Source organism: Siniperca chuatsi, linkage group LG8 (assembly GCF_020085105.1).
Source record: "Siniperca chuatsi isolate FFG_IHB_CAS linkage group LG8, ASM2008510v1, whole genome shotgun sequence".
NCBI classification, from domain to species: domain Eukaryota; kingdom Metazoa; phylum Chordata; class Actinopteri; order Centrarchiformes; family Sinipercidae; genus Siniperca; species Siniperca chuatsi.
The window spans coordinates 13,707,972-13,732,433 of NC_058049.1; the positions used below are offsets into that span (position 1 = coordinate 13,707,972).

At 40.2% G+C, this 24,462-nt stretch overlaps 3 protein-coding genes across 12 annotated transcripts; all 3 read right to left on the bottom strand.

Annotated features, from left to right (window-relative positions):
• Positions 1-111: 111 nt before the first annotated feature.
• Positions 112-14,197, bottom strand: LOC122880264 (sodium/potassium/calcium exchanger 3-like). 9 transcript variants are annotated; one of them, XM_044205206.1, is made up of 18 exons: positions 13,068-14,197; positions 12,681-12,782; positions 10,494-10,570; positions 10,294-10,368; positions 9,510-9,594; positions 8,430-8,533; positions 8,134-8,208; positions 7,695-7,720; positions 7,513-7,566; positions 7,275-7,411; positions 6,883-6,971; positions 5,100-5,367; positions 3,990-4,094; positions 2,924-3,090; positions 2,703-2,817; positions 1,915-2,027; positions 1,226-1,291; positions 112-966 (listed from the first exon to the last, which is right to left on the bottom strand). In XM_044205206.1, the coding sequence occupies exons 1-18, from the start codon at positions 13,174-13,176 to the stop codon at positions 856-858; spliced, it is 1,878 nt and encodes a 625-aa protein (XP_044061141.1). In that variant the 5' UTR covers positions 13,177-14,197; the 3' UTR covers positions 112-855. The 9 variants fall into 9 exon arrangements, with proteins under 9 accessions (XP_044061141.1, XP_044061137.1, XP_044061140.1 ...); XM_044205202.1 differs by having other exon boundaries at positions 6,802-6,971; XM_044205205.1 differs by having other exon boundaries at positions 7,257-7,411.
• Positions 14,198-14,341: 144 nt separating this feature from the next.
• LOC122880265 (GRIP1-associated protein 1-like) lies at positions 14,342-19,252 on the bottom strand. Of its 2 annotated transcripts, XM_044205211.1 has the most exons (12): positions 19,067-19,252; positions 18,158-18,205; positions 17,900-18,058; positions 17,135-17,246; positions 16,755-16,805; positions 16,544-16,621; positions 16,359-16,415; positions 16,141-16,200; positions 15,610-15,674; positions 15,377-15,512; positions 14,944-15,008; positions 14,342-14,783 (listed from the first exon to the last, which is right to left on the bottom strand). In XM_044205211.1, exons 2-12 carry the CDS (start codon positions 18,178-18,180, stop codon positions 14,597-14,599), a joined length of 993 nt encoding a protein of 330 aa, XP_044061146.1. In that variant the 5' UTR covers positions 18,181-18,205; positions 19,067-19,252; the 3' UTR covers positions 14,342-14,596. The 2 variants fall into 2 exon arrangements, with proteins under 2 accessions (XP_044061146.1, XP_044061147.1); XM_044205212.1 differs by lacking the exon at positions 16,359-16,415.
• Positions 19,253-19,651: 399 nt separating this feature from the next.
• zdhhc24 (zinc finger DHHC-type containing 24) lies at positions 19,652-24,069 on the bottom strand. The gene is made up of 3 exons (XM_044205219.1): positions 23,469-24,069; positions 22,356-22,633; positions 19,652-21,381 (listed from the first exon to the last, which is right to left on the bottom strand). Exons 1-3 carry the CDS (start codon positions 23,771-23,773, stop codon positions 21,089-21,091), a joined length of 876 nt encoding a protein of 291 aa, XP_044061154.1. The 5' UTR covers positions 23,774-24,069; the 3' UTR covers positions 19,652-21,088.
• Positions 24,070-24,462: the final 393 nt, after the last annotated feature.

Here is a 24,462-nt window from a genome sequence, read left to right on the forward strand (position 1 = left end):
GTTGCTCTAATTCTTGTCACATTTACTAATTTTAAGTGGAATGAAGATCAAAATGAGGGTTAGAATGAGCATAAAACAAACTGTGACATGTGAGAAAGAAGAAGAGAAACCTCCCAGAACAGAACGTTTTATTTCACTCAACAACATACACTCAAGGACTCTCTCCAAACACAGACATTCAAAAACACCTTGTAGCATACAGTCACCTTTGTTCCAGCAAATCACTTCTGTGCTGAGAAGCTTATAGGAAAGGGGGGGGCGCTACATTATGTACAAGACCAAGACAATAGTGGCTTAGTGCAATTATCTGGAGCGTGATGATCAGCCATGCTATGTTGTTTATAACTACACACACAAAAGGCGTGATTAAAAGTTGACATTAAACTTGACATAAAATAACTGCACGCACTGAGAAGCAACTATATAAACTTACATGTATAATCATCTGGTCACTGAGGTTACTTGTGGCAGTCGTAAAGTATTAATAAGTAAACTAACACACTTTGGGGTTCCTTATACAATAGTCTTGGTTTCAGAATACAAATTCAATACCTCATACATTTGTTGTGAGACATAGTGCATTATTAGTTGGGTTTGATTTCACAAAATCTGGGCTGGAGGTGCTAGGTACAAAACTATGTAAAATACTCGTTTATCAAAGGTAAACAATGCAGCTTTCAGGAAGCCGGTGTCGCAGTAACGCTGCTCAAACATGTACAGCCACTTTGAAATGAAATGAAAATTCATCTGTCCGTACACTTGATTAATAATGGCAGCAGTGAAGGTGGAAAACGAGTCGGACCACTTGTTTGTGCGTCCTTTTGTATGACTCTGCGTAGGGAGTGTGTGTGTCCTCTACAGCCTCTCGAAGCCGATGGAGCAGAGGAGGAAGATGGCGTAGAGCAGAATGAGACAGAGTCCCAGCCTGCGGTCCAACCTCCAGCCGTTCAGATGGACACACAGGACCTGAGGAGGGACGGACAGAAATAGAGAGTTTAATTTCCTGTTGCACTGCCCTAAATATAATCTTATATTTCTCCGAGTCTGAAAACAGAGTCAAGGGCTCTCAGGCCTTGACAGGAAGAAGATAACATTAAAATCATAGGTGAAGAAAAACAGGCAGCTGATGTTGGTGTAGACTTTGTTTACTCATATAATTAGATTAATTAACTGAATTTTAACAACAACAATGGTCAGATACGGTGGAGAGTGGAGATCTACTCACAGTAAGTATGACCGAGGCCAACAGCAGAATCACTGAGTACACCAGGCCTTTGCTGTTGATTGTCACCTAGAAACCAGAGAAGACAAAGCATTAACATGTTGTTTTAAAATCACTTTATATAAATTCCATGCCTTATAGTTCATCCACTTCAAATTGAGGAGTTGTTTTATAGTTAAATGCAGTAATTTACTTTAATTTGGCCACTGATCACATTCACATATACTCCTAACAGAGAAAGATATGTCATCAGTTCTTTCTTTTACAGAAACATACAAACAGTATTTTTGGGGGGCATTTTTGCCTTCATTGTGTATCAGTGGGTAGTCAAGAGGTGACAGGAAACAAGGGGAGAGAGAGGGGGAAATCGAACCAGGATCATTGCAGTGGTTATTGTTTGAATTAAAAACCTGCTGGCTCTCTGGCCTTGGTAGTTTAGAAGTTCTGCCATGAATATACAGGATGGTGAGATTGAAAGTTCATTCTCCTCCTCGGAAACAGCAGTTTCAGCCACTAGGCCACTGGACGCCCCACCGTAACAATTTATGTTATAGTCTCAAAAGGGGAAAGTTCCCAACCCTGAACATGTGCACCTGTGTGTGGACAGCACCAACAGGATATCACTATAATTTTAGGATCATGGTTTAAGTCAGCTGTTTAAGATATTAGGCAGAGAAAACAGTTGGTGTTACCACTGATCCATAGCTGACTACGATAGTCCTCAGCGCCCAGGGGAAGCCCAGGCCCAGCAGCACATCAAAGATATTACTGCCAATGGAGTTGGACACAGCCATGTCACCCATCCCTGCAACATTTGACATACGCACAAACACAAAATGGAATACATGTGACAATATGTAGTGCGACAGGGTGATGCAGGAGCTGCCTGATCGAAATTTTGCAAACTAGTTTTTTATTTTACTGCTTCATATAAATATTTTCTGTTTCTGCTTTTCCCAGAAAATGTTATTTGCAATGAATGAAGACCCTAGATGTCATATAATTAGTTATGACAAAACAATCTTAACTCTAAATACCAGATTTTCCCAGAGCTCCAGAAAAAGCTAGTTAGTGGACCTTAAGTTAAGAGTGTTTTGTCAAACCAGTATTTTCCAAGGTCAAGAATGAACCTTCACACTCAATATTCTGATTTAGTTTTGCTAAGTGGTGTAAATGGTTTTAATCAACAGTGTAAGCATGTGTTGAGACAGGTTAAAACAAACACACACATGTTTGTTTCACTATCCCTGTGTCATTGACACAATGCTTTCCCCAGCCCCTTACCATAACCATCACAACTAACCTAACCTTAACCTAATTGTAACCTGTACCCTAAAACCAAGTCTTAACCCTGAAAAAGCAGTCTCTACTATTTGCCCCCACAGTGACACAAGTCCCTATAGGTTAGTGTGCATTCAAGTCCCCACCGGGATATAAGAACATGAAAAACAAACACACACACACACACACACACACACACCTCGTCGGGCAACGATGAGGCTGGCCATACAGTCAGGGACACTGGTGCCAGCTGCCAGAAAAGTGATGCCCATGATGACTTCTGGGATTCCAAGTGTGTAGCTGATAATGGTCACCTAGACAGAAACACAGAGGAAAGAGGCTATATGTATGTATTTTGTATGTGTGTGTGTGTGTGTGTGTGTGTGTGAGAATGAGTCGGTGCATTAGTGTGTTTCATACCATCCAGACCATGAGGTAGGAGAAGATGGCTATCCAGAGCGTGGAGGACAGGAAGGTGAGAAGGTACCAGCGCTCCCACCGCGGCAGGCTGCAGTCGGGGATGGTGCAGTGAAGCAGGATGCTCACGGGCCAAGAGAGCAGCCACTTCACACGCACACACCACCCATCTGAGGACATTATGACAACACACGCAAATGCGCACACAGGACACAAGCACACGTTTACCCACAGGGATCATTACAGATTCATCTGAATTTCTAAATTATTCATGTGGCACGGCCTCTGTGTGTTAGCATCATCCCTTTTTAATTAGCGCCATTAGCAAAAAATCCGTCTATAACACTGGAAAACATTAGAAGTAGGTGCTACAGTAGCATCAGGGACAAAGCAAATTCTAACTGCGTGCCAGATTGAAGTTTTAGTTACAAACAGAGTTGCCAACACTCCTTTAAAGACAAAAAGCAAGCTATTGGCTGCTGAAATCTGTAGAGGTCAACAGATGATCGTGTCCTGTTGTAGTACTCAGGTACTTTATCCACGTTTTGACCAAAGGAAACTTTGTCATTGGTCTAATTTGCCTAACCTCCATGGTTCTTCAGATGCAGTGGAAACGCAAACACTTTTTTTTGGGGAACATTTAGTTCCTAGTTTAGTTCCTAAGTTTAGGTCCCTTTCTTCCATGGTTGCTGGAACTATTTGATTGAAAAGAGCTACAAGTGAGTCAATACTAAAATGAGTTTTATGCAAAAGGTAAACTCCAGTGTCAATAGCAAGTTTTACTTATATTTACTGTAGATGTGAAGTCTAACAGGTATGTCTTTAGTTGTCATGTCAGCATGTGTTTGGGAGGTTCTGTGGTGTAACTTATTTTCGCTAGTTGTTGTTTTTTTATATTAATTTAAAGCTGGAGTGCGGGACTTCTACATATAAATGAACGTCCGTTACAGTCAAGCCTTTGCCGAACGAGTTCACACTATGATTAAGCCTATCACCGCCAAGTAAATATATCTGTATTTCACAATATACAGAGTTTTAAAATCTGGTGTCTGTGGCGACATTCCCGCACCGGTAATGATGCTTTTTATGCCAATCAGAAATGATCGGTTTGGTTTGAGAGACGGAAGCGGGGAGCAACCCAGATCCATGTAGAGAGTTTCACGATCCACCATTGCTGTAAAAAACAAAAAAAAAAAGCCATTGTAGAGAATGTTTTACTGTATTACTGAGCATTGTTTATTGCTTATTTTGTTTATTATGATTGTATAGTTTGTGTTAATATGCTTTGGCAACATTGGATTGTATGCGATAATAATAAAGCCGCTTGAATTGATACTGAACAGAGATGACGCAGCGCTCTCTCTACATGGCTCTGGAGCAACCAAAGCGAAGGAGTAGGCTACAGCAACTAGGATTAAAACCTAAGAAGCGTCCAAGAAAAGTGTCTGATGCTCCAGATAAAAAAAAGAAACTCGGCGTTCAGAGGAAGGATTACAGTAAAAAAAAAAAAAGAAAGTGATGGATGGCGAGGACAAACACAGATAAACATTGATGTAGCTTTAGCTTTTCCTTGTAGGAGAGTGTTGAGAGAAGAGAAGGGACTGAGGTCAAGTTACTGCTCGTGGACAGGCTGGTAAAATATTTGGAGTAGGCTATGTAGCTATTACATTTACTCTACCTAAATAATGGATTATTGTCTCTGTATTTCTGTAACTATTTCTGGACAAGCCTGGGGCGAGCTCATTGTAGGCATACATCATTAGCACGCGTCAACAGTGTATGTGTAATTACTCTCACTACCAGAAGGGGGAGTCAAAAGTTCTGCACTCCAGCTTTAACTGATATTCAGTCTAATGTTAGTAAGAAAAACATCTCTTCAGAGATTTTAGTCAACCAATAAAATCATTTCTTTCTTAAAAAGGGACAGAGTTTTTCACTGCAAATACCATATAGTTCCAAAAAATGCAGACATCTCTACGGCCGATATCTCCAAAATTCGGCAACTCACACCAAAACAATCTAGATGGATAAATAGCACTACAGGTAAGAGGATTTTTGATTTTGGGGTGAACTGTCCCTTTAAGATATAATAACAATGTGAAATAACTCCAAGAATTACTTGTGCTACTAAAACCTCATTCTGCCTCTGTGCGAGTGTCTGCTTTCATTCACCGCTCACCTGGCAGGACAAAGGGTTTGAAAGGAGCGTTCTCCTCCTCTCCTTCCTCCTGCTCTTCCTCATCCTCCTCTTCCTCTTTAGGCTGTGTTCCCCCACCTGTCTCCCCCCCCGTCTCTTTACCCCTCTCCCTCTCTCCATCCAGCGGCTGCATGTCTCCCTCTGCCACCGTCCCATTCTCCCTCCCCCATGGCCCGTTAGCACCCAAACTCTCCTCCCCTGAAGCTCCCCCCTCCTCCGGGCCGACTCGAGCACGAATCAGCCTCTGCCTCTGTGGGTGGTGGAGGCAAGTGGGGTGAAGTCAGAAAAGAAAGAAGGAAATTAAAGAAGAAGCAAATAAAATGACATGAGAAATACTGCAGCAAGCTTATGGAAATGAGTTTCTCTGACTGTAGCTAACAATATGAGAACTGGCAGGAGGAGTGATCAGGCAGCCAGGCATGTCCTCACATTCACCAGAGGGGATTTGGAAAGCATTGATCAGGGGAATGGCACAGAGCAGCGGCAGCATTGGCAGTCACACTTTAATTTGGCACTGGAAATGGCAAGCATACATGCAGGAGAGCCGAGAGAATGAGGAAGCTGATTTGGAGATTGAGTTGCTTTTGTGTCTGGGATAATATTATGCATTATGCAGCAGTCTGTGACTGTGTTTCTTTGTGAGCTTATTAGATGGTGTTCATCTAACATCTTTTAATTTAACAAATAAATATGGCAACTAAAAATATAATCACTATAAACAAATAACAGCACCACCAAGCTGAAATGGCAGCCTCTAAACTCAAAGTGACCTTTCTTCCAGCACAAATGGAGCTAAAGCTAAAAAAAAAATCTGATAATGGCAGATTGTGGGAGGACTGAAAGAAAATAAACTCTACAGTTCTGTACAGCGAAGAAGGAAAAAATAAAGAAACAACGTTCTCAATTGGGTTGAAGGAAAAGTTTATCTTAATTTTAATAAAACACTAGCACAAAGAATACTAGTGAAGTGACACCATTCGTTTCCATCATGGTCTCATTTGTTTACGGTTAGTTTAACTTAAGCTAAACTGGTTCACATTGACAGTAAAAAGTATTCCTCTGAAGTTCATGTTTGCTTTATCTTTACATACAGAAAAATTCAAGAGACTACTTTTTTATTCTCATCGTGAACTAGTTTACCTTCAGTTAGAATTTTATGTTTTGCTGGTCACATCACTTAAGTTAAAAGTAACACAACATAGCCTACCTCAAATGACCAAACGTTATACAAATAACATCAGACTAAATTACTAAATAGCATCAGTAGTTTAGCATAATCAGATATTTCCCACTCATTATACACTGCATGAATACTTCTAACTCATATTCCAACATATATTTCTCCATGTATACATATAAATTAAACCAATTAAAGCCCCCTAAAGTTTTAATGGTGCAACCCAATTAAGTAAATCACAAGTTTGAAACTAGCTAGTAGTCTTAAATTTAGGGAGGAATTAACAACACAAACTTAGGAACAGATTTATGAATAGCTTGTGAAACTAAAGGTGAGCGCAGTGATCCTTCATTATATTTATGGCCATTTTATCAATATGTCCCTGTTAATCTGACAGGGACATATTGCTTTTTAAATGCACATTTAAATACCCACCAACCTAACCAAAAAAAAAAACAAAAACAGGGGAACTTGGCATTGTCAAGGGTGTGAGCGCGTGCAGTGTACCTCATTGATGACAATGCATCCTGCCATGCGCAGGCGGGTGAAGGGGGGAAAATGCGGGGTGATGAGAAGGCGAAGGCTTGCCTCTGAGAAGGAGAGCTGGTGGGGGTGCAGGTTCAGCATCTCATCCACCATCACCACCCCTGAATCCTGGCCGGCCACCACGCATGAATCTGGGGAAAATGAGGGGAGGTGGGCGGAGGTCAGTAGGAGGTATAAGTGGAAAGGAGTGGATAGTTTAATAAGACAAAGAGGACAGAGAGATAGAGAGAGAAAACGTGGAGAAAAAAAAATCTTGTCCATCAAAGTGGTCCAGTTCTATTTCAGCCTGTTGGAAATCCACAGGGAAACAGAAATGAGTTTGATTGGCAGCCTAAACTGTGTCACTAGGTCTGTTGAACGCTGCTCAGAGACTGAGGGAACGTTTTGATGTTTTGGATGTCCACATGCACACGTACAAACACGAGCTCCTGCACCTGGCTTCAGCGGCACCATGTCGTTGTCACAGTCTCCAACGCTTCCGACAGCAGTCGTCCGTCGCAGACTGCCCAGACACGGCTGACCTGCCCTCCTGCAGTGTCTCTCTACCAGGCTACACAGAGATCTGTTGAACCTACACAAGAGACAACACACACACAAAGATATTGTGTCTTTACTGTGAGTGTGTGGTGGCTTGATACCAACAGGATGGGAATGTGAGAGGAAGAGACTCACTTCATGATGATTATGTAGATTCCGTACATAGAGATCAGGATAATGGTCTCCCACCTGAAACATGCACAAAAACGCCAATGCAGATTCATAACTACCACATTCATCCCAATGTCAGCTATCTTGCAAACAGATCTGATCCAAACAACAGAGGCTGTTGTAAAAAAGTTTCTTTACAGTCTTACCACATGACTTTTTCATCATAGATCACCTGCAAATAAATGATAATATACTTTAATTACACCTCAAAAATTCACTTTTTACATGTCTTACAACTCTAAAAAACAAACATATTTAAGGGATCCAAATGAAACATTAGGTGTTATGTGTTTGTGTAAAAAAAAATATATTATTGACTGATAGGATAATGAATGAATGAATGAATATTGCCATTAAAAATCCAGTGTTTGAAATGAGTAGTTGCTTTCTTCTAGTAGCCAAATATATACTGTAGCTTGTAAATGTAGGTGTTAAAGTAAAAATTACAATGGACTCCACTTTATTTACTCTAGTCTTTCACTTGTGACAAAGCGCACCAAACACTGACCAATCTACAATACAAAATTAATAACTTGCTAAACAGTGAACAGTGTGAGTGCTATTTTTTACTGGAGGATTTCTCACCAGGATAAGCACCACTATGGACAGGATGTAGAAGACAGCATCACGAAACAAAGGCCACCAGCTCAGAGAGATGGGCTGGAGAACATTTTCATTAGTTAAATCAAACAAATGGTCTAAGATGTAATCATATGATCATTGCCAGTTTTACATGGGCAGAAAAAGCTTCAAAATATCCATTACTATTACTCTATCTATTAATAACTATTACAATGTTTAATGAGTTTCTATTTTGTCATTTGTCATTCAGAAAAGGCGAGTCCTCCTTTCAGCTTCTGGTCTGAACACAGTGTGTGTACCTGTCCGGAGAAGATACCACAAATGCCGATGATGACCAGGATGTTAAAGACAGCTGATCCCACAATAGTTCCCACACCCACGTCTCCCTTTGTGATAAACACCCCTAAAAACAGAACAGGAAAGAGTGAGCCATAAATCATCAGCAAAAATGTGTTTTATGTGACAATCTGTAGGAAATGATGGATTGTGTCTCCCTCACGTAAAAAAAGTGCACAAAGTTAGACATCTCTCTCCTCTGAACAGAAATATTGCATCTTCAGGTTATAACCATGGGGGCTGGGCAGATGTCTTTTATCTTATGCTACTGATTGTGTAATATTTACTGCATATTGCCTAAAGTCACTCCAATGCATATCAAAGCCAGCCTTTTTTCCTTTGTGAATGAGATAGATTATTTCAGAGGTGATATACTGTATGAGAAAATGTCCTTAAGCCACATGCAAGTTTTTGTTTTTACAAATCACAGTAATACATCTGTTTCAAGGCCATTTTAATAAACTGTACATCATATCCAGGAGAAATCCCCAATAGTGTTCTAGTTTCTCACATTTCCAAAACATGTGTGCGCGCGTGATGGTTTCTGTCTCTGTTTTATATCTGGGCCACAGTTTCCAAATACTGTGAACAACATCCTGTGAAAAACAAGTCTTCTTTTGTCTAAATTTCACCCTGGAAACTTTTATCTCAATGATGCTAATTCCTGGATTTAACATTCCCAATTTATTTGTTCTTTCCTACTCAAAGTGTATTTTTTTCATCTAAATCCACATTTACTGACACCCTAACTGCCTTGTGAAAAAAAAAAACAAAAAAACAAAACAAAACGCTTGTGAGAACATCTGGCCCAGGGAGGTAATTTGCTGTTGAGCTGGCAAACCATCAATCAAAATGAAAGTCTTCATGTTCATGTCTACTTTGTACTTAATGCTTGTAATTGGCAAATCAGTGCTTCTGCCTACATACGCTTGACTTTTCTCAGTCTTGATCTAGTAAATATGCAGGTAATTGGAGCGCTGATGGAGCAATCACTGGGCTAACACATTAGAGTGAGTAATTGATTAGATGGGCATCATACTGACCAATCAAAGAGGTGAAGAGCTCAGGGGCAGAGCTCCCAGCTGCCATGAAGGTTGCCCCAGCAACATCCTGACTGAGCTGAAGGTTCTAGTGGACAGAGGCAGAGGAGTTTAAACAGATTAAAGGCTGCTGATATTCTGCATTGTTCTTTGATTGATCCTACTAACGAGTATTGTCTGTGTATCCACAGCCTGATACAGCCAGAGACCTCCTTTGTTGTCCAAAACTACACTGTTGCACTGGCTGACATGTTCCTTTATTATGATGAACATGAGCACTGTAGTTTAATTTGAGTCAATCCCACATGCTGTAAATAATCACTAGTGCGTCAAATGTGTATTAATCCGCAACTGAAAATAGTCCCCAACAAATGCACTATTTTACTCCTGTTTGAGTAATGTTTTCTACAAACTACACGGCCCAGCTATTTTAGAAACTGTTTTAAAACTGCAAAAACATATTTGCAATTTCTTATTAAAGATTTACATCTTCAGTCAAAAAAATGCTCTTGGGGCTTAGTGCCAGAGACGGGGAAGTTAGAAAGTATTGATAGATGGACTAATGCATTGATGGTTTACGTCTTTTCATGGGAAATATGGACAGTAAGAGAAATAAAGAATAACTCCATCCTCCATTATCATTTTAAAGGTTTGGACATCTGGAGAACACAAAGAGAACATCAGCTATCAACTTGTTGACTCTACAAGTTGTTTTCTAGCTCAAAAGCTATACTTAGTCTTACATTATTTTATTTTCAACCACATTAGATATGTCTTTAGTTCATACCTCTGATACTTTTTCCAGTGATGGCACAAAATAAACATCACACACGATGGCCAGCGCATGAAACATGTAGATAGCCTGTGACATACAGGGGACACGTTATTGGCCACATAAGCTTATGTGTGTCTGTTTGTGAGTTTAATGCAACAAAATGAAGCTTCTTTCATTTCAAATTCTGGCTTTCAGGCAGAGCCGATACTCACACAGAGAGCGTGAAGGAGAACCGCTCCCTGTCTCCTCTGCTCCTGGGTAAAGATGTCTTCAGGAAAATCACTGACAGCTGGAGAAGAGATGGACAGAGAGTCACCTAAAGATGTATAAAGTGAGGGAAACCCCTGAATAGAGATGATTAGTACATTAATTAATTAGTCAATCCACAGAAAAATCAATCTGCAAGTAATCTCATAATCAATTAATCGTTTGTCATTTTTCAAGCAAAAATACCAAAGCTTCTCAAATTTGAAGATTTGTTGCTATTCTGTCTCTCCATTGGCTCCCTGTCACTTTTAAGACTGATCCCACACAGTGTCAGAGATGCCAAATCAGTGCACATCTTTTAAAAAGCATCTTAAAACCTTTGGATTTTTCTGTATTTTATACTGTTTACTTTGTGGGTTATATATTTATTTCTCCTTGTTTATCTTGTCAATTCTTCTCCATCGTTCCCTTTTCTTCTTCCTGTAAAGCACTTTGTAACCTCTGTTATGAAATGCGTTATATGAATATGAATGAGTTTGCTTGCTTGCTATTCTTTGTCTTATGTGACTGTAAACTGAATATCTTTTGGTTTTGGACTGTTGGTCAGACAAAATAAGCAATTTGATGACATTCCCTTGGGTTTTAGGAAATTGTGATTGCCATTAATCAATTAACGAAGAAAAATAATAACAGATTAATCAATAAGTTATTTGTAGCTCTTCCCTGAACCTTCAGTCACTTGTGTGCGCGGGTATGAAATGCGAGAGTGTATGACTTTGTCGAATGTGTGTCCGGTTGTATCCCATAGCAACACGGGCCGAGACAACTTGAGGTTGTAGTGCCACCGTCATGTGACTAAACCAGTTCAGTTGCATTATAATTGGGTTTTCCGCCCATTTTGTTTGAAATCGCTCCTCTCGTGACTTCATGCAAGCTACACCCCGGTATTTATATTGACATTCTTTTCCAACTCTTTACAAAAGCCAGCGATTCATATAAGGTCAACCTTCAGAGGCATTTAATGTAGATGAGTTACAAAAGGCATCACAATCACTCTCTTTCCAACTGCAAGCGAGTGTTTTGTTAGGCTGCACTGCCTTGCACATGAGAACAAACAAATGCCACGACTCACTGCGCCATTTAAAAAAAAAAAAAAAGCTTTCATTATGAGGCAGCGCAAGACAATAATCTGGAAAGCTGCCTCCCAAGTGACTTCCCCCACAAGGTTTTCTGATAATTTTTTTTTACTGCAGATTTATAAAACAAAGATGAAGGTTACAAACAGCCAAGTGAAACATGCGTGTCAAAAGCGGATTAAGATCCCGCACAGAGGCAACATTGTGCCGTTAGAGGCCAAACATGCATCATGTGTAGAGATGGAGACACAGATATGGTGTGATATTATGACAACCTATCACATTATTTTGTTTTGGACACTCTGATCAGACAGAGTATTTTTATCATCAACAACAAAAAGATGCTCTTGAAAACAGCAATAAGGTAAGCCTTGAAGTTAATCTGTACTGTGTTTCCCTGAAGCATAAATTTTGTTCGAGCTCAACACACGTAGCTCAATAATATTCTCTGTAATTGGCTGCAAAGTCTCTTCATCTCACATCAGACCATGAGATGCTGTCATTGCTTCTCTCTCAATCTTTCAAACAGCCTAATAGATCTGAGAGATGGGAGAACTGCTGATGAGAGGCTACTAATCAGCAGGTCATTACGACTGGGGAGGCACTTTGAACAGCTCCAGATGCACATGCCATCCAACCACAAATACAGCCTTCTGTTTCCTAGCAACCGGGTCCCTCAAAGGCCTAACTGTGTTTAGACATCTAGATGTGACGGAGTTTGAAGAAATGAAGGATGAGGTGGACTGGAGACGAAGATTGATGCACAGGAGGAGATAGACTTGGATTTAACAGATTAATAGAGATGGGAAGGCACACTCTCACACTGCCTTCACACACAAAACACACACACAGGTGTTACTAAGATCATCACAGTGACTTAGATTCATTACTGCATGAATATCCAAAGCCAAACTTAAATATAGGCCTGTTAATGGTTAAAAGAGGTCCTCAATCCAACTCGACATGCTCACAAGTGACTGCATTTTTCTATTTTTTGTAAGGATAAGACAGAAGAAATTCTCTCTCCTGTCTCTCACACACGTTAAAATGTCTCACCAGATGTAGAAATACTGTCAGTCTGGTTGTTGTCCTCTTTTTGCTGGATGAGCTCTCTCTTGGACAAGGAGATGTCATGATACACAGTGGTTCCATAGGAGCCTGAAAAAGAGGGATTGACATATAAATATACACTACTGATAAAACATGAGTTATTATACTGTATATCTGAGTGTTTGTGAAATACAAATTTAGCATAACCTTTACCCAACTTATATTTTATTTGTCTATTGTGCAGCTAATTACTCTTTTAAGGTTGTAATTACCCGTTATTATTACTAGAATCTAACATTTAAATAATATAATTTGCATGGTTATAGACAGCAGGAGTAACGGATGAGTTTAGTGGAGATGAAATCATAATCATGATTTTCCGTTGAGAAGCACCTGTAACATCATTGAAGTGAAAGACCCAGGCGGCTGCGAGCAGACCGACTCCACAGACGCAGAACCGGGGGAGCAGCAGCGTCTGCCTCGGTCTCCTCGGCACCTTCATCCCGCCAGCCGCCGCCGCTCGCCGGCTCTCTGCTCAGAACATGTCGCCGCCGCGGTCACTCCTCCTCACACAGCCGCTCCGGCCCCCCGTTTACAGGCTGGATCAAACTGGCCTGTTGCTCTCTTTCGCTCGTATTTATCGTCTTTCAGCTATTTCAGCTTTGGGTTGCATCCACGATACAGGAGGGTGTTTGATAGGTTCGGCCTGTCATCAGCATCTCAGCACCGGCGCAGCATCCACATCCAGACTCAAACTCCAGCAGACACGCAAAGACAATGAATCCGCCAGCAGTCTATATAAAAATCATCCCCTTGATTCAGACTGTCTTCACATCCCTCCTGTCCTAAATATGATCCCCCCCTTTATGATCATCCGTCTGGGAGGGGGTGTTTTCCTGGAGTCAACAAGACCGCCAGGGAGCTCCTTGAGCTGGGTGGGGTGACTGGAGAGACTGGTAACACGGACGGATACGCTTTTGCTGGTGCACGTAATTCAAAATGTGAAACGTAACTAGCAACATATATAACGTCGTAGTGCTGCTGCGAGACTAACCTCCTGGTTAATCTACTAGTGTGTTTCAAAAGGTAACAAATCATGGTCTTACTGACAGACTGGACTGATATTCTGAGCCATTTCCTGACGTTGTCATGGTTGCCTGATTTTGTGGTCAGTCACTACCAATCTGGTGTAAGTAGACAGTTTGCAACATTAGGGCTCATGAAGTTTATCTAGTAAAGGTAGGGTGAGGAGAGTTAACACAACTGGTTATAAACAGTTCCCTGTTTATTTGAAATAACTAACTCGTCTCTTTGTTAAAGGATAGGTTCACTGATCTTAATACAATACTCACATGGACATTGAATGAGTTATTGGTTGCTGTAACTGTTTCCCGACATTGGCCACAAAGAGAGCCCTTCCTAAAACTATTTTAATGTAAGTAATTGGGGACAAAATCCAAAGTAGCTTTCTGTGTAAAACGATATGAGGCGTCAGCAGTCTGAGTTAGACACATCAAGTGGGTTTCTTCCAAACATAAGTCTTTTTAGTACAAAATTCCCTCTTTGTGCTTCAACAGAAGAAACACTTACAGCAAACCAAAACTTTTTCAATGGACATTGAGTATTGTTTGAAGACAATATCCTTTAATAAATAACTGCTGGTGAAATAGCTGTGCAAAAGGCCATTAAATGTTTTATTAGTTTGTTTCAGGTTACTGAATGTATTTTTTCAATAATAAATGTGCAAAATGATTTATATTCCACTGCAAATTTCATGTAGTTTTTTTTGGGGAAAAAATAAAAATATTTAAAATAAAACCTTCAGCCTGTTGGGTAGAAAACATACTCAGCTACAACCCCGCCCCCACCCGAATCAGCCAGATAAATGGAGTTAACACATTTATAAAAAGGGGGTCATTAGATCAAATAGGAGGTAAAGCCCCATAATGCACACTGCAGTAGGGCTGTAGCATGAGGCGAGCACCGCTCCACAAGGTGTTGATGGAAAACAAGTTTCCTGCACAGCTTCCTGAAGCCACCAAGGCCAAAACGGTGAGAATGAAGATGAGCAGCATAAATAGTCCGGCTCTCTCCAAGATACCAGCACACCTTAGACAACGGAAAAACCAGAGGGACGATAATGAGCAAGCTAACGTAAAGAGAAAGAAATATGATTATTGTTCCTTCACAGAATTATCTTGTTATAGTTTGACCTTTCACATTTCCCATACCAAAGTCAAAGCTGTTTTATGATGTGAAGCTGAAGTACCTTTTGGTCTGAAGGTCTACTGTGAGACATTGAGGTTTCAGCAGCTCCTCAGGCACAGTTTCCTCCTGCAGACACAGTGCCAGACATCACTAATCTATTCATTTCTACATCTACAGTCATGAACCTGCTGTCTGGCAGGCAGACAGGGTTTGAATGTGGGGCTTTGTAGTGGCACACTCTAGTGGTCACTTGTGGAAGTACAAGTTGTATAATCATTTTGGAGGCTGCAGTTTGTGGTGCTGTTGAACTGTACTGAATTATACAGGGAGGTGTTTCTGATATTTAGCCTACCCTCATAGGAAGAGAAGGATCATAGGATTAATTGCAGGACTGTTGTATTAGACTGCATTAGTTTTAGCTAGGTGTACCTAATAAACTGGAGTGTATTTTACATTCTCTCAAGTTCAAAAGTGTAAACACAGGAAGGTCATACATGTCTAAGATCTGTGGAGTCTGACATGTTGGTTTTCACTTCAGCTGAAGAGGCCAGCAGCTTCATTTCCTCTGCGAATGACAGAGGGGGACTGAGTGATCCTTCCCTTTCTCTCATCAGGTCATTCAGAGTAGCGCTGGAAACCAACAGCAGATGCACAACACGGTATGAGTGCAAACAGATGACTTAATGTACGTCATGATGTTCTTTTAAAGCAAGAGGATCAGGGTTACAATGAGGCCTCATCCAGTCTGTCCTCCAACTGCTTCCTCAGCTCCTGATTTGTCAGCCTGAGATCCTGGAGCAGAGAAACATGATCAGACAACAAAACACACACGTAACTCACAACATGAAGAGTTTATCTGGCAGTGGTCAATAGCTGAGTGAATACTGTGAACGTAAACAGGGAAAATGTTAGACATTTTCTCATGTTAACTCGTATTTCAAATTGCAGCTTGCATGTTGTAAATCTGGTAAAATAGGCCTCCGAACATCTGTCATTAGTCAACATTGTGAGAACCTAGACACTTCAAAGTTCAATTTGTTCTGTAATTGATTTCTGTTCTTTTACTGATGCAATGAGCGAACTTACCTTCAGATTCATTTATCTTAGTTTAAGTAATTTATTATATGATGAATAAAGAGTTGTTCAAATTGTACACAACAGTGTCAAATTAACACTGAAGTAAGAAAACATGTTTCAACTTGTATGTAAATTCAACTATTTGGAATGTCTTAACTGATTAGCAATGGGTGATCTTTACCTTTATGATGTTGGAACACTCTTCTTCTGTTTCCTGCAAGTGCTTTAACTGCAAGTTTTTCTATCACAAACACACACATGAAAAACTGTGATGTTCAAATAATGAAAGGCAAAGAATTGTCAAGATATTCATGCTGAACTCCAAAGAGAAAGATCAATATTTATGAGGAAATCTTTACTTTTTTGTCAATCACTGCCTAGTACTGTCTCTCTTCCTACCTGATGAATAACCTCATCCCTATGCTGCAGCCCTAACTGAGCCTCTTCCATTTCACACTGAAGAAACACACAACACAACCAATCAGGAGCTGTTTGATGATATAAAATGACAAATGCAAATACTAGTAGGATGAATGGGGAGAGAAAAATAATTAAACATCTCCAAGTTGAATCCATGGTGTTACCTTGAGGGTTTGAAGTGCAGCCCTGAGCTTGCTCAAGCTGATCTTGTCCCGGTCTCGCTCTTGCTGGAGCCTCTTGAGCTGAAAAAGTCAGAATGACATTTAAATGTTAAATGTCATGTTAAATGTTAAGTGTTTTGAAATTTCTGTACCACTTCTAACTGTAGAGTATGATGACAGATTAAAGTTGTGTGAAAAGTAACAGACACCATACTTCTGCAGATAGTTTCTTATTTTGTTCCTTCATCGTGGTGGATTCCTTCTCCTGCACAAAACACAACATGAAGGGTCACCTGGATTATATTTAGAATGACAACCATCAGCCAACATATTGGACTGGTTGAATTATTTGTCTACCATACGAGCTCTGATTTATTTCTTGTGCCATTATACAGTGGAATAGAGCTGGGCAATTTATCAATGCAAGACTTGATATCCAACATCAAGGATTTTGCTTTGCCTGATGTTATGATTTAGCTCAAGTGTGGTCTTAAAGGCAGCATTACAGTTTCCACATGGTTACAAGTCTAAATATCTTTGTGAAAACACCAGTAATACATTGTAATACAATTACACTTCTGGTTGGTTACCCACCAATTTCTGAATCTTCTTTTCACTGCGTCTCTTTACATCGAGGTTATCAGCCAGGAGAGACTTACAAGGCTCTGCTTCAACCTGCTGCGCTTCACTGATGATCTTCTCCAGGCTGTAGACACACAAACACAGCTACAAGCTCCTGACAGTTTTTCCACCACAATGTTAAAGCACTGGTTCAAAAGCATAAGGTAAAAAAAGAAAACAGTGCAGACATATAACAAAAACATTGAAATATAAAGACAAAATAGGAACAACTGTGTAGTTACAGTTAGTTAAAGGTAAAGACCTCTAGAGCTAATGATGTTATCAAAATCTGAGCCAGAATCAAAAGCACTGATGGAGTCTACAGAGCCAAAGATGAGGACCACCGTCTTTCATTCATTTAGCAGTGGAGAGTATTTAGCCATCCAGAATTTAACATTCCCAAAGCAATTCAACAGAAACGTGAACAAGCATAGATCACCAGGTTTCACTGAAAGGTATAGCTAAGTATCACCACAGTGATAGGTGTTTTCTAAAAACAGAGCCCAGAGGAAGCATATATCAAGAGAATAAATAAAAACAGGGAATGAATGCAGAGGAAGTGGAGGTAAGCCAACAACATGTTTGAGGAAAAGGAGACTGTGACTGTGTGAAAGGCTGCAGGGAGATCAAACAGAATTATAGATGATTAATATGCTAAAGGAAGACTGCAGTATTACACTCAGACAGTTCAGGGACCCTCCTGCTAATGAGTAGAGACAATCATGTGTGACTAGTTACGTTTTCACTTGTTTTCTGAGGGTGGCATTCTCTGAGCGCAGCACTGCCATATCATCATCTGCAACATCCAGCCAGCGCCTCATCTCAGCATTCAGGTCCCTCAGCTGGCTTTGACTGTAATCCAGCTCAGCTATTTTCTCAAGCATCTCCTTCAGTGTCCTACACACACACCAGGGTAAAAAAAGCTTCATATGTTGCTGTTAAATAACTCAACCAAAACCTTTTTGTGTGTGGGTTTGTTCAGTGAACAACACTCACATATTTTCCTCTGTGATGTCCATCCTGCAGGCTTACTCCTCTCTGGTGCTTGTGATCAACAATTGGTCAACCAAAATTAGCATAAGGAGCGAAACACAGCTTTTAAGATATATTTTTCTTTCAACCTTAATTTATTCAAAAAAACAACAAATTATGACTGTGGCCAACTGAATAGTTTTGATGCTGTCAATCTCTCAATGTAACGTTACATACTAGCTAACTCATAAGGTTAGACTAGACTTACTCATCCAGTTAACTTATGAAACTGGTATAACATACAAAGTGTTTTAATTATTAATGAATTAAGCAGAAATACCTGCAATGAGATGTGCAAAAATATTTTTGCCATTTTAGTCCAACATTTCAAGGCTGATTTCACCTGCCATTTGAAAAATATGAGAGATTCTGGGGTTGCAATGACTGTATCCCAGCTGTTTATTAGAACGAAAAGGTTACTTTAACCGCCCTTTTCTGCAAAATCTGCATCTTTGAAAGCCAGCCAGGAATGAGTAATGCTACTTTAGCCGATAAGCACAATTTTATTTAATTTAAAAAAAGGCCATTTTAAACGAAAGCTAGCTAACGTTAACTTTTATGCTGTTTTCCATAGCTAACGTTAAACTTATGTTTCAGCCAGATTTTTAAAAGAACTGAGGTAAACTTAACTTTAGTTAGCTAGCTAAAAAGCTAACGTTTCACATAAGTGTTAGACATGAGAGAAAATGAACTCGAGTGTTTTTCAAGACCTGTTGACACCCTTCATTCCTGTTTTCACTGACTTAGCTAACGTCTCTACGCAAGCCAAACGCTCGATAAGTTCCAACTTGACCAAAAGTTACCATCATGGATGGTTACCATACGGCTAAAACTGCTAATGTTTTATACTGATAATGGACTAAAATGCCTTACCAGCGAGTAAATCCAAACAAACAGGGTTACAGCAGCTAAATTGTAGTTCTGGCTGCCATACCAAGAGCAGGAAGCGTACGTCGACGGGTTATCATGCACCGGGCAGTAACAGTTGTTTAGAAAGTAACGGCTAAAAGGAGAAGACAAACCGGCGGTTACCACGTTGTGGTTGAGGCGTCAGACGTGGAACATGACGTCAGACATGGACTATGTACTGATCACCCCTTGGTAAAATTTTCATTGATGAGGATGGGCCCAAAAATAGTTCTGGCTGCATTAATTATGATCACATGTATTAGATTTTTTTTTTATAAAAATAGCTTTAAGAGCCTCTTTATCAAAATCTTTAGTCATTTCAAGTTCTAAGACTCTCGGTGATTCATTAATATAAATGGTCTGTGCACTTTTCAAATAGTTTCTCTGCATTAGAATGAAATCAGCAGGATTGTGAATGTGTAGATTTTACAGCAGATTTTACAACTCAAGGTGCATGTTTGAAATTATTTGAACTGCAGAAAACAAACACAACTTGCACCGCAACAATTTTAAGACTACAAAATAATAAAATTAAACATTTTTCAGTAGTTCCTTTGACACAATTTATTGAAGCACCTTCAAATAGCAAAACCAAACATCAAATGGTGTGACCCATATGAAATAGCACAACAAAACAAAATATTAAGCAGACATATACAGTATATTTAGCAAACAATTAAAAGTACTTACAAACTATATTTTTGGCTGTAATGTAAATGTATTCACTAGATATAAAGGCCACTTGGCATCAAGTTTTGTAAGACATGTTAGCTGTGTCCCAAATCCATAATACATACTAAATCAAAGTATGTTTTGAGTATGTAAAGTGACAAAATAAAGTATACTCAAAACAGTCATGTGAAATAGTTTGAGGAACCCCTCAGAAAACAAAACAAAAAATATTTTGCTTTCTCTGTTACGTTTAATGGCAGTGACATTCTAAATTCACAGTCTGACTGATGTCTGACAGCCTAAGTATTGTATAAAATGGTAAAGTATATTGATTTCCTGTATACTAACTGCAAAAACAGAATGCTATAAAGATTAGTATACCATATATACTGTGTACAATTAGTATGTAGTAGGGAATTGGGACACATCAGTACATGTCATGTTGTTACACTGTATGTTAGCTTTGGTTTGTAGTAGTCCCTTACTGACTGAAACACGGGCAATGTTGTAATGTGAAACATGGGGAAAGACTGTTCACATGTGACGTCCACAGGTAGATTTTAAAAAGTGTATTCACTAAATAACTTTACATTAATCTGTAAACTGTGACACTAGATTTCACACATGTAAAATTTCTGATCATATTCGTACATATGTTGTCCTGTACATGTTAACAATATCCAGTAAAAAGCTCAAGTGGAAAGCACAAGCACATCATGATCCTAGCAGCTAATGCACAACAGCAGATAGCAGGCTAATGATGGTGTATTTTATATCAGAAACAGTGCAAGCCAAATTTGTGTGACCTTCAGATTGAGGCAAAATAAACAGTATGAGAAGGCCCATTTAAGTAGAGGATGACTACCCAGGAATCATAGTAAGTAGTTGTGAGTGCTTGTTAACAAGGATTTAAAATTATACATTTTTCATGATCAATAAAATACATTCTCGTTTCAGTGTTGTTTACATACATTTTCAGTGCTCAGTATTCAGGAACACTGCTAATCTCTGTGTTAATATTCTGAGGACAGCCTCTATGAGTGCACACATTACCTTTAGGTCAAGGTCAACATACCTTCCAAAGTAGACCCATAATTTCTTTGTCTCAGCACACGCTAAAGGCTACCAAGGAGATACTCGTAGACAGTTACACCCAGTAACATCTTAAACAACCACACACTGTTCTTGCTTCTTCCCATTCCAAGCTACCTCTTCTTGAACTGAGGTGATCTTCCCTGCTGCTGCTCCCGATAACATTAACCATCACCATGAAAGTAAAGACACATGGCCCGATAATATTCTGACTTTCAGCTTTTAACGTGTGGGTTCCAGCGATCCCGTGACCTGGAAGTTTATCCCATCTCCGGGTAGAGGTGACGGGATGAGCGGGCAGAGCCAGCAAAGGTACCAGCGAAGGCCCAGAGTGTGACGCAGGTTGCCCAGGAGCCCGAGGCTGTAGGGTCGGCGGGACGAGTACCACTCCCTGGTGGTCTGTCCCCGAAACATCAGGAAGAGATGGAAGAAGAAGAAGGCGGACACCAGCAGGAAGCCCACCACGCATGTGTCAGCGATGAAGGCGAAGGCAAAGGCACGTGCTGAGACCTGGCCTGGGGAGAGACAGAACAGAGGCAAATTTGAAATTCAGAAGTTGAAGTGACCTGACTTGAAGCAAGGGCATATTTGCTATGTGATGACATGTTTAAATAGTTTCAGTTTCATAGTTTCTGAACAATTGAAATTATTTTAAAAAAGTCAATCTTAGAGGTGCAAATATTATAAACAAAAGTGTGAAAATATAACTTAATGGAAAAGTTACATTCAAACTGCCTGCAATAAGAATCACTTTTCTTCTGGGGGAAAAAAAAGATCAAGCAGAGCTGACAATGCCGCTAATACTCGTTATTTAATATCCTTCTGTTGAGTTAGTCAAAATTACACATCCCATAGTGACAATTGTCAACATCCTGAAAAACCAGCTTGTCATTGATCAGAAAAAGTTTGTCCCACTTACACTGAGCAGAGGTGTCTCATACTGGATGTCTGATTATAAGAGTAGCATCAAACTAGAACGCAAACAGTTAGTCAATTAATTAATTAGCTGATCACCAGAAAATTAATTGGAAACTGTTTTGAAAATCAATTAACTGTATGAGTCATTTTTAAAGCAAAAATGCCAAGCATTTGCTTCTTCCAGCTCCTCCAGTGTAAGGATTTATGGCTTTTCTCTGTTTTGTCCCATTGTAAAGAGAATATTTTGGGGTTTGGACTGTTGTCAGATGTAATTAATTAATCAAGAAAATAATCAGATTAATTGATAATAAAAATAATCATTAGTTGCAGCCCTATATCAAACACTACACATGGGTTTAAAATTATAAAAGGTTTATGATCACCTTTCTTTCTTCTAACATAACTAGTTTCTGTGCAGGAGTTCACTCTACTTTAAAAGCACAGTCAATATAGAAAAGTTCATAGATTACATTCTACCAATCAGTTTATACAGTGCGAATAACGCTAGTAGAAAATAAGTACCACAGCTATGCAAAATGGGACAACCAATGTGGGACAAACCAGATCCTACCTGAAACAAGCATGATCCAGGGTATGAGCAGCAGCAGGATGCTGTGCAGAGTCAAACCCTCCTTTAATATGACGATGAAGACCTCTGCATTCATCAGAGTGGCGTACAGGAGCCCGGACCACATAAATAACAAGCAGCTCAGGAAGTAGCGGTAGTTACGGAAACCCACACACCGGCCAAAAAAGACGCAGTGGTGATCCCGCCGCAGCACACACACATTGCAGTCGTAGCAGTGGGAGCATCGAGGAGGAGTGTGTGTCTCGCATGTATAACAGTACCTGTGTGAAGAAAATGAGAGAAAGTACTATTATTTATGGTCAGAGATTTTCCTAAACAACATTTCATAGATGAAATAGGCTAATATTAAGCCCATGTCATTAATCTCACTGAAACATAAAGACTGACCATCAGTTGGGGCCCACAGACAGAGTTGTATAAAGTGTTAAATCTATTTTTACTTATCTGTGAAAAAGCAGAGGATCACGCTTCTTTGCTGTGGTTACTCTAATAATTTAAGGTTCTTAGTGTTGCATTTTACACATACTAGAAAACTCGTGAATACCAATCAGCTGTTTTAGTCATCAAGGGAGGTTATATTTCCTTCTAACAAGTATATAAAATGTAATGTTGGAGTTGGTATTCATTTTTCCACAGGACTTCCATATTCTGTCCGTACATTTTACATTGGTATGCTGAGGTTTAATGGGTTAATCCCATCTAACCCAATACTGGCTCATTGAGATAGCCCTTTCAGCAAAACCACTTGACTAAAGAGATTTCTGAAAGTCCCGTAGTCTTCGTGAACAGGTGCACTGCTGAAAACAGGAAAGGGCCATCTCTTAACAGTTGCCACAAAGTTGGAAGAACACTATTGTCTAAAATATCATTGCATGTTGTAGTATAAAGATTTCTATTGACTGGAACTAAGGGGGCTGGCCCAAACCAAGAACAGCCTCAGACCAAAAGTACTCAAAAGCATGTAGACATCCCTGTCCACATACTTTTGGCCATATAGTGTATTGTATATCCACAAACCAAGGCCTTATGCTAGGTTTTAATGACAATCCATTAATTTCCTTATCTATAATAATCCCCCTGCTGCTCCTTCCTTACCTCCACCCCTGGCCCATGCCCTCTCCCCCCAGGAACACCCCCCGGATGCTGGGGCTGGTTCTGAGGAAGAGCAGGGCGTTCCAGCAGATGTTTACCAGCATGAAGTACTGGGCCAGCAGGTGGACCGCCTTCCACCATGAGGACCACACCGTCTTCTTCTGGTCCGCCTCCAGCGGAGCCTCGACCAGCACCAGGTAGCTCACCTCCCCGGTGATGGAGAAGACCAGGAAGGTGTTGAGGACGACGGGGAGGTGGTGACACAGCCTCTCGACCCTGCAAAACACTTTACTGGCCAAACTCGTCATGTTGCCTGCCCGTCCACCTCTCCGCGATGTTTGACTCACAGCTCAAAGGGCGATGAGCTCACTGGAAGGACTGGTTTGACAGGCGCACGGTGGTGACCGTTGGTTAGCTCAGTTAGCCAAATAACCGCTGTTAGCTTTCTCTCCGAGTTTTAAACAACCCGCATGATATCAATAGTAGCTGATATATCTTCGGTAAAAATGAATGTAATGCAAGAGTTGAAATGTGACGTCTCTCTTCCTACCACGGTCTCCGCTACTGGACGGAATAAGGTGTTACATAAAAATACATCCGCAGTGCAACAACATACTGTAGTTCCGCTTGTAGCACATCCCATGGGTGAACAACCGCGTGCCGCTTGTCGGATACAGATCAAAAAGCAATGTAGATTTTATTTTGGTTTTGTATTAGACTGGAGGATAATTAGTTAGATATTAGTATTTGTTTTTTTTAAATTTGTACATATTTGTGTTTGTGCCTTCTTCTCCACCCTAAAATAGGTTGACAACATGCCCCCTGCTCTGCTTTGTTAAATGCAGTTTTGTTTGTTCCCTCCACCTAACCAGCATCCACCTGTGGGCTCTGTTATTTCAGCCCCTGAGGGGGACATTTCCTTGATCACCTCACTTCATAGAAAGTGGGAAAGAGCCTTGACCAGAGGTGATGCTAGAAAATGTGGGCCCCTTGAAAA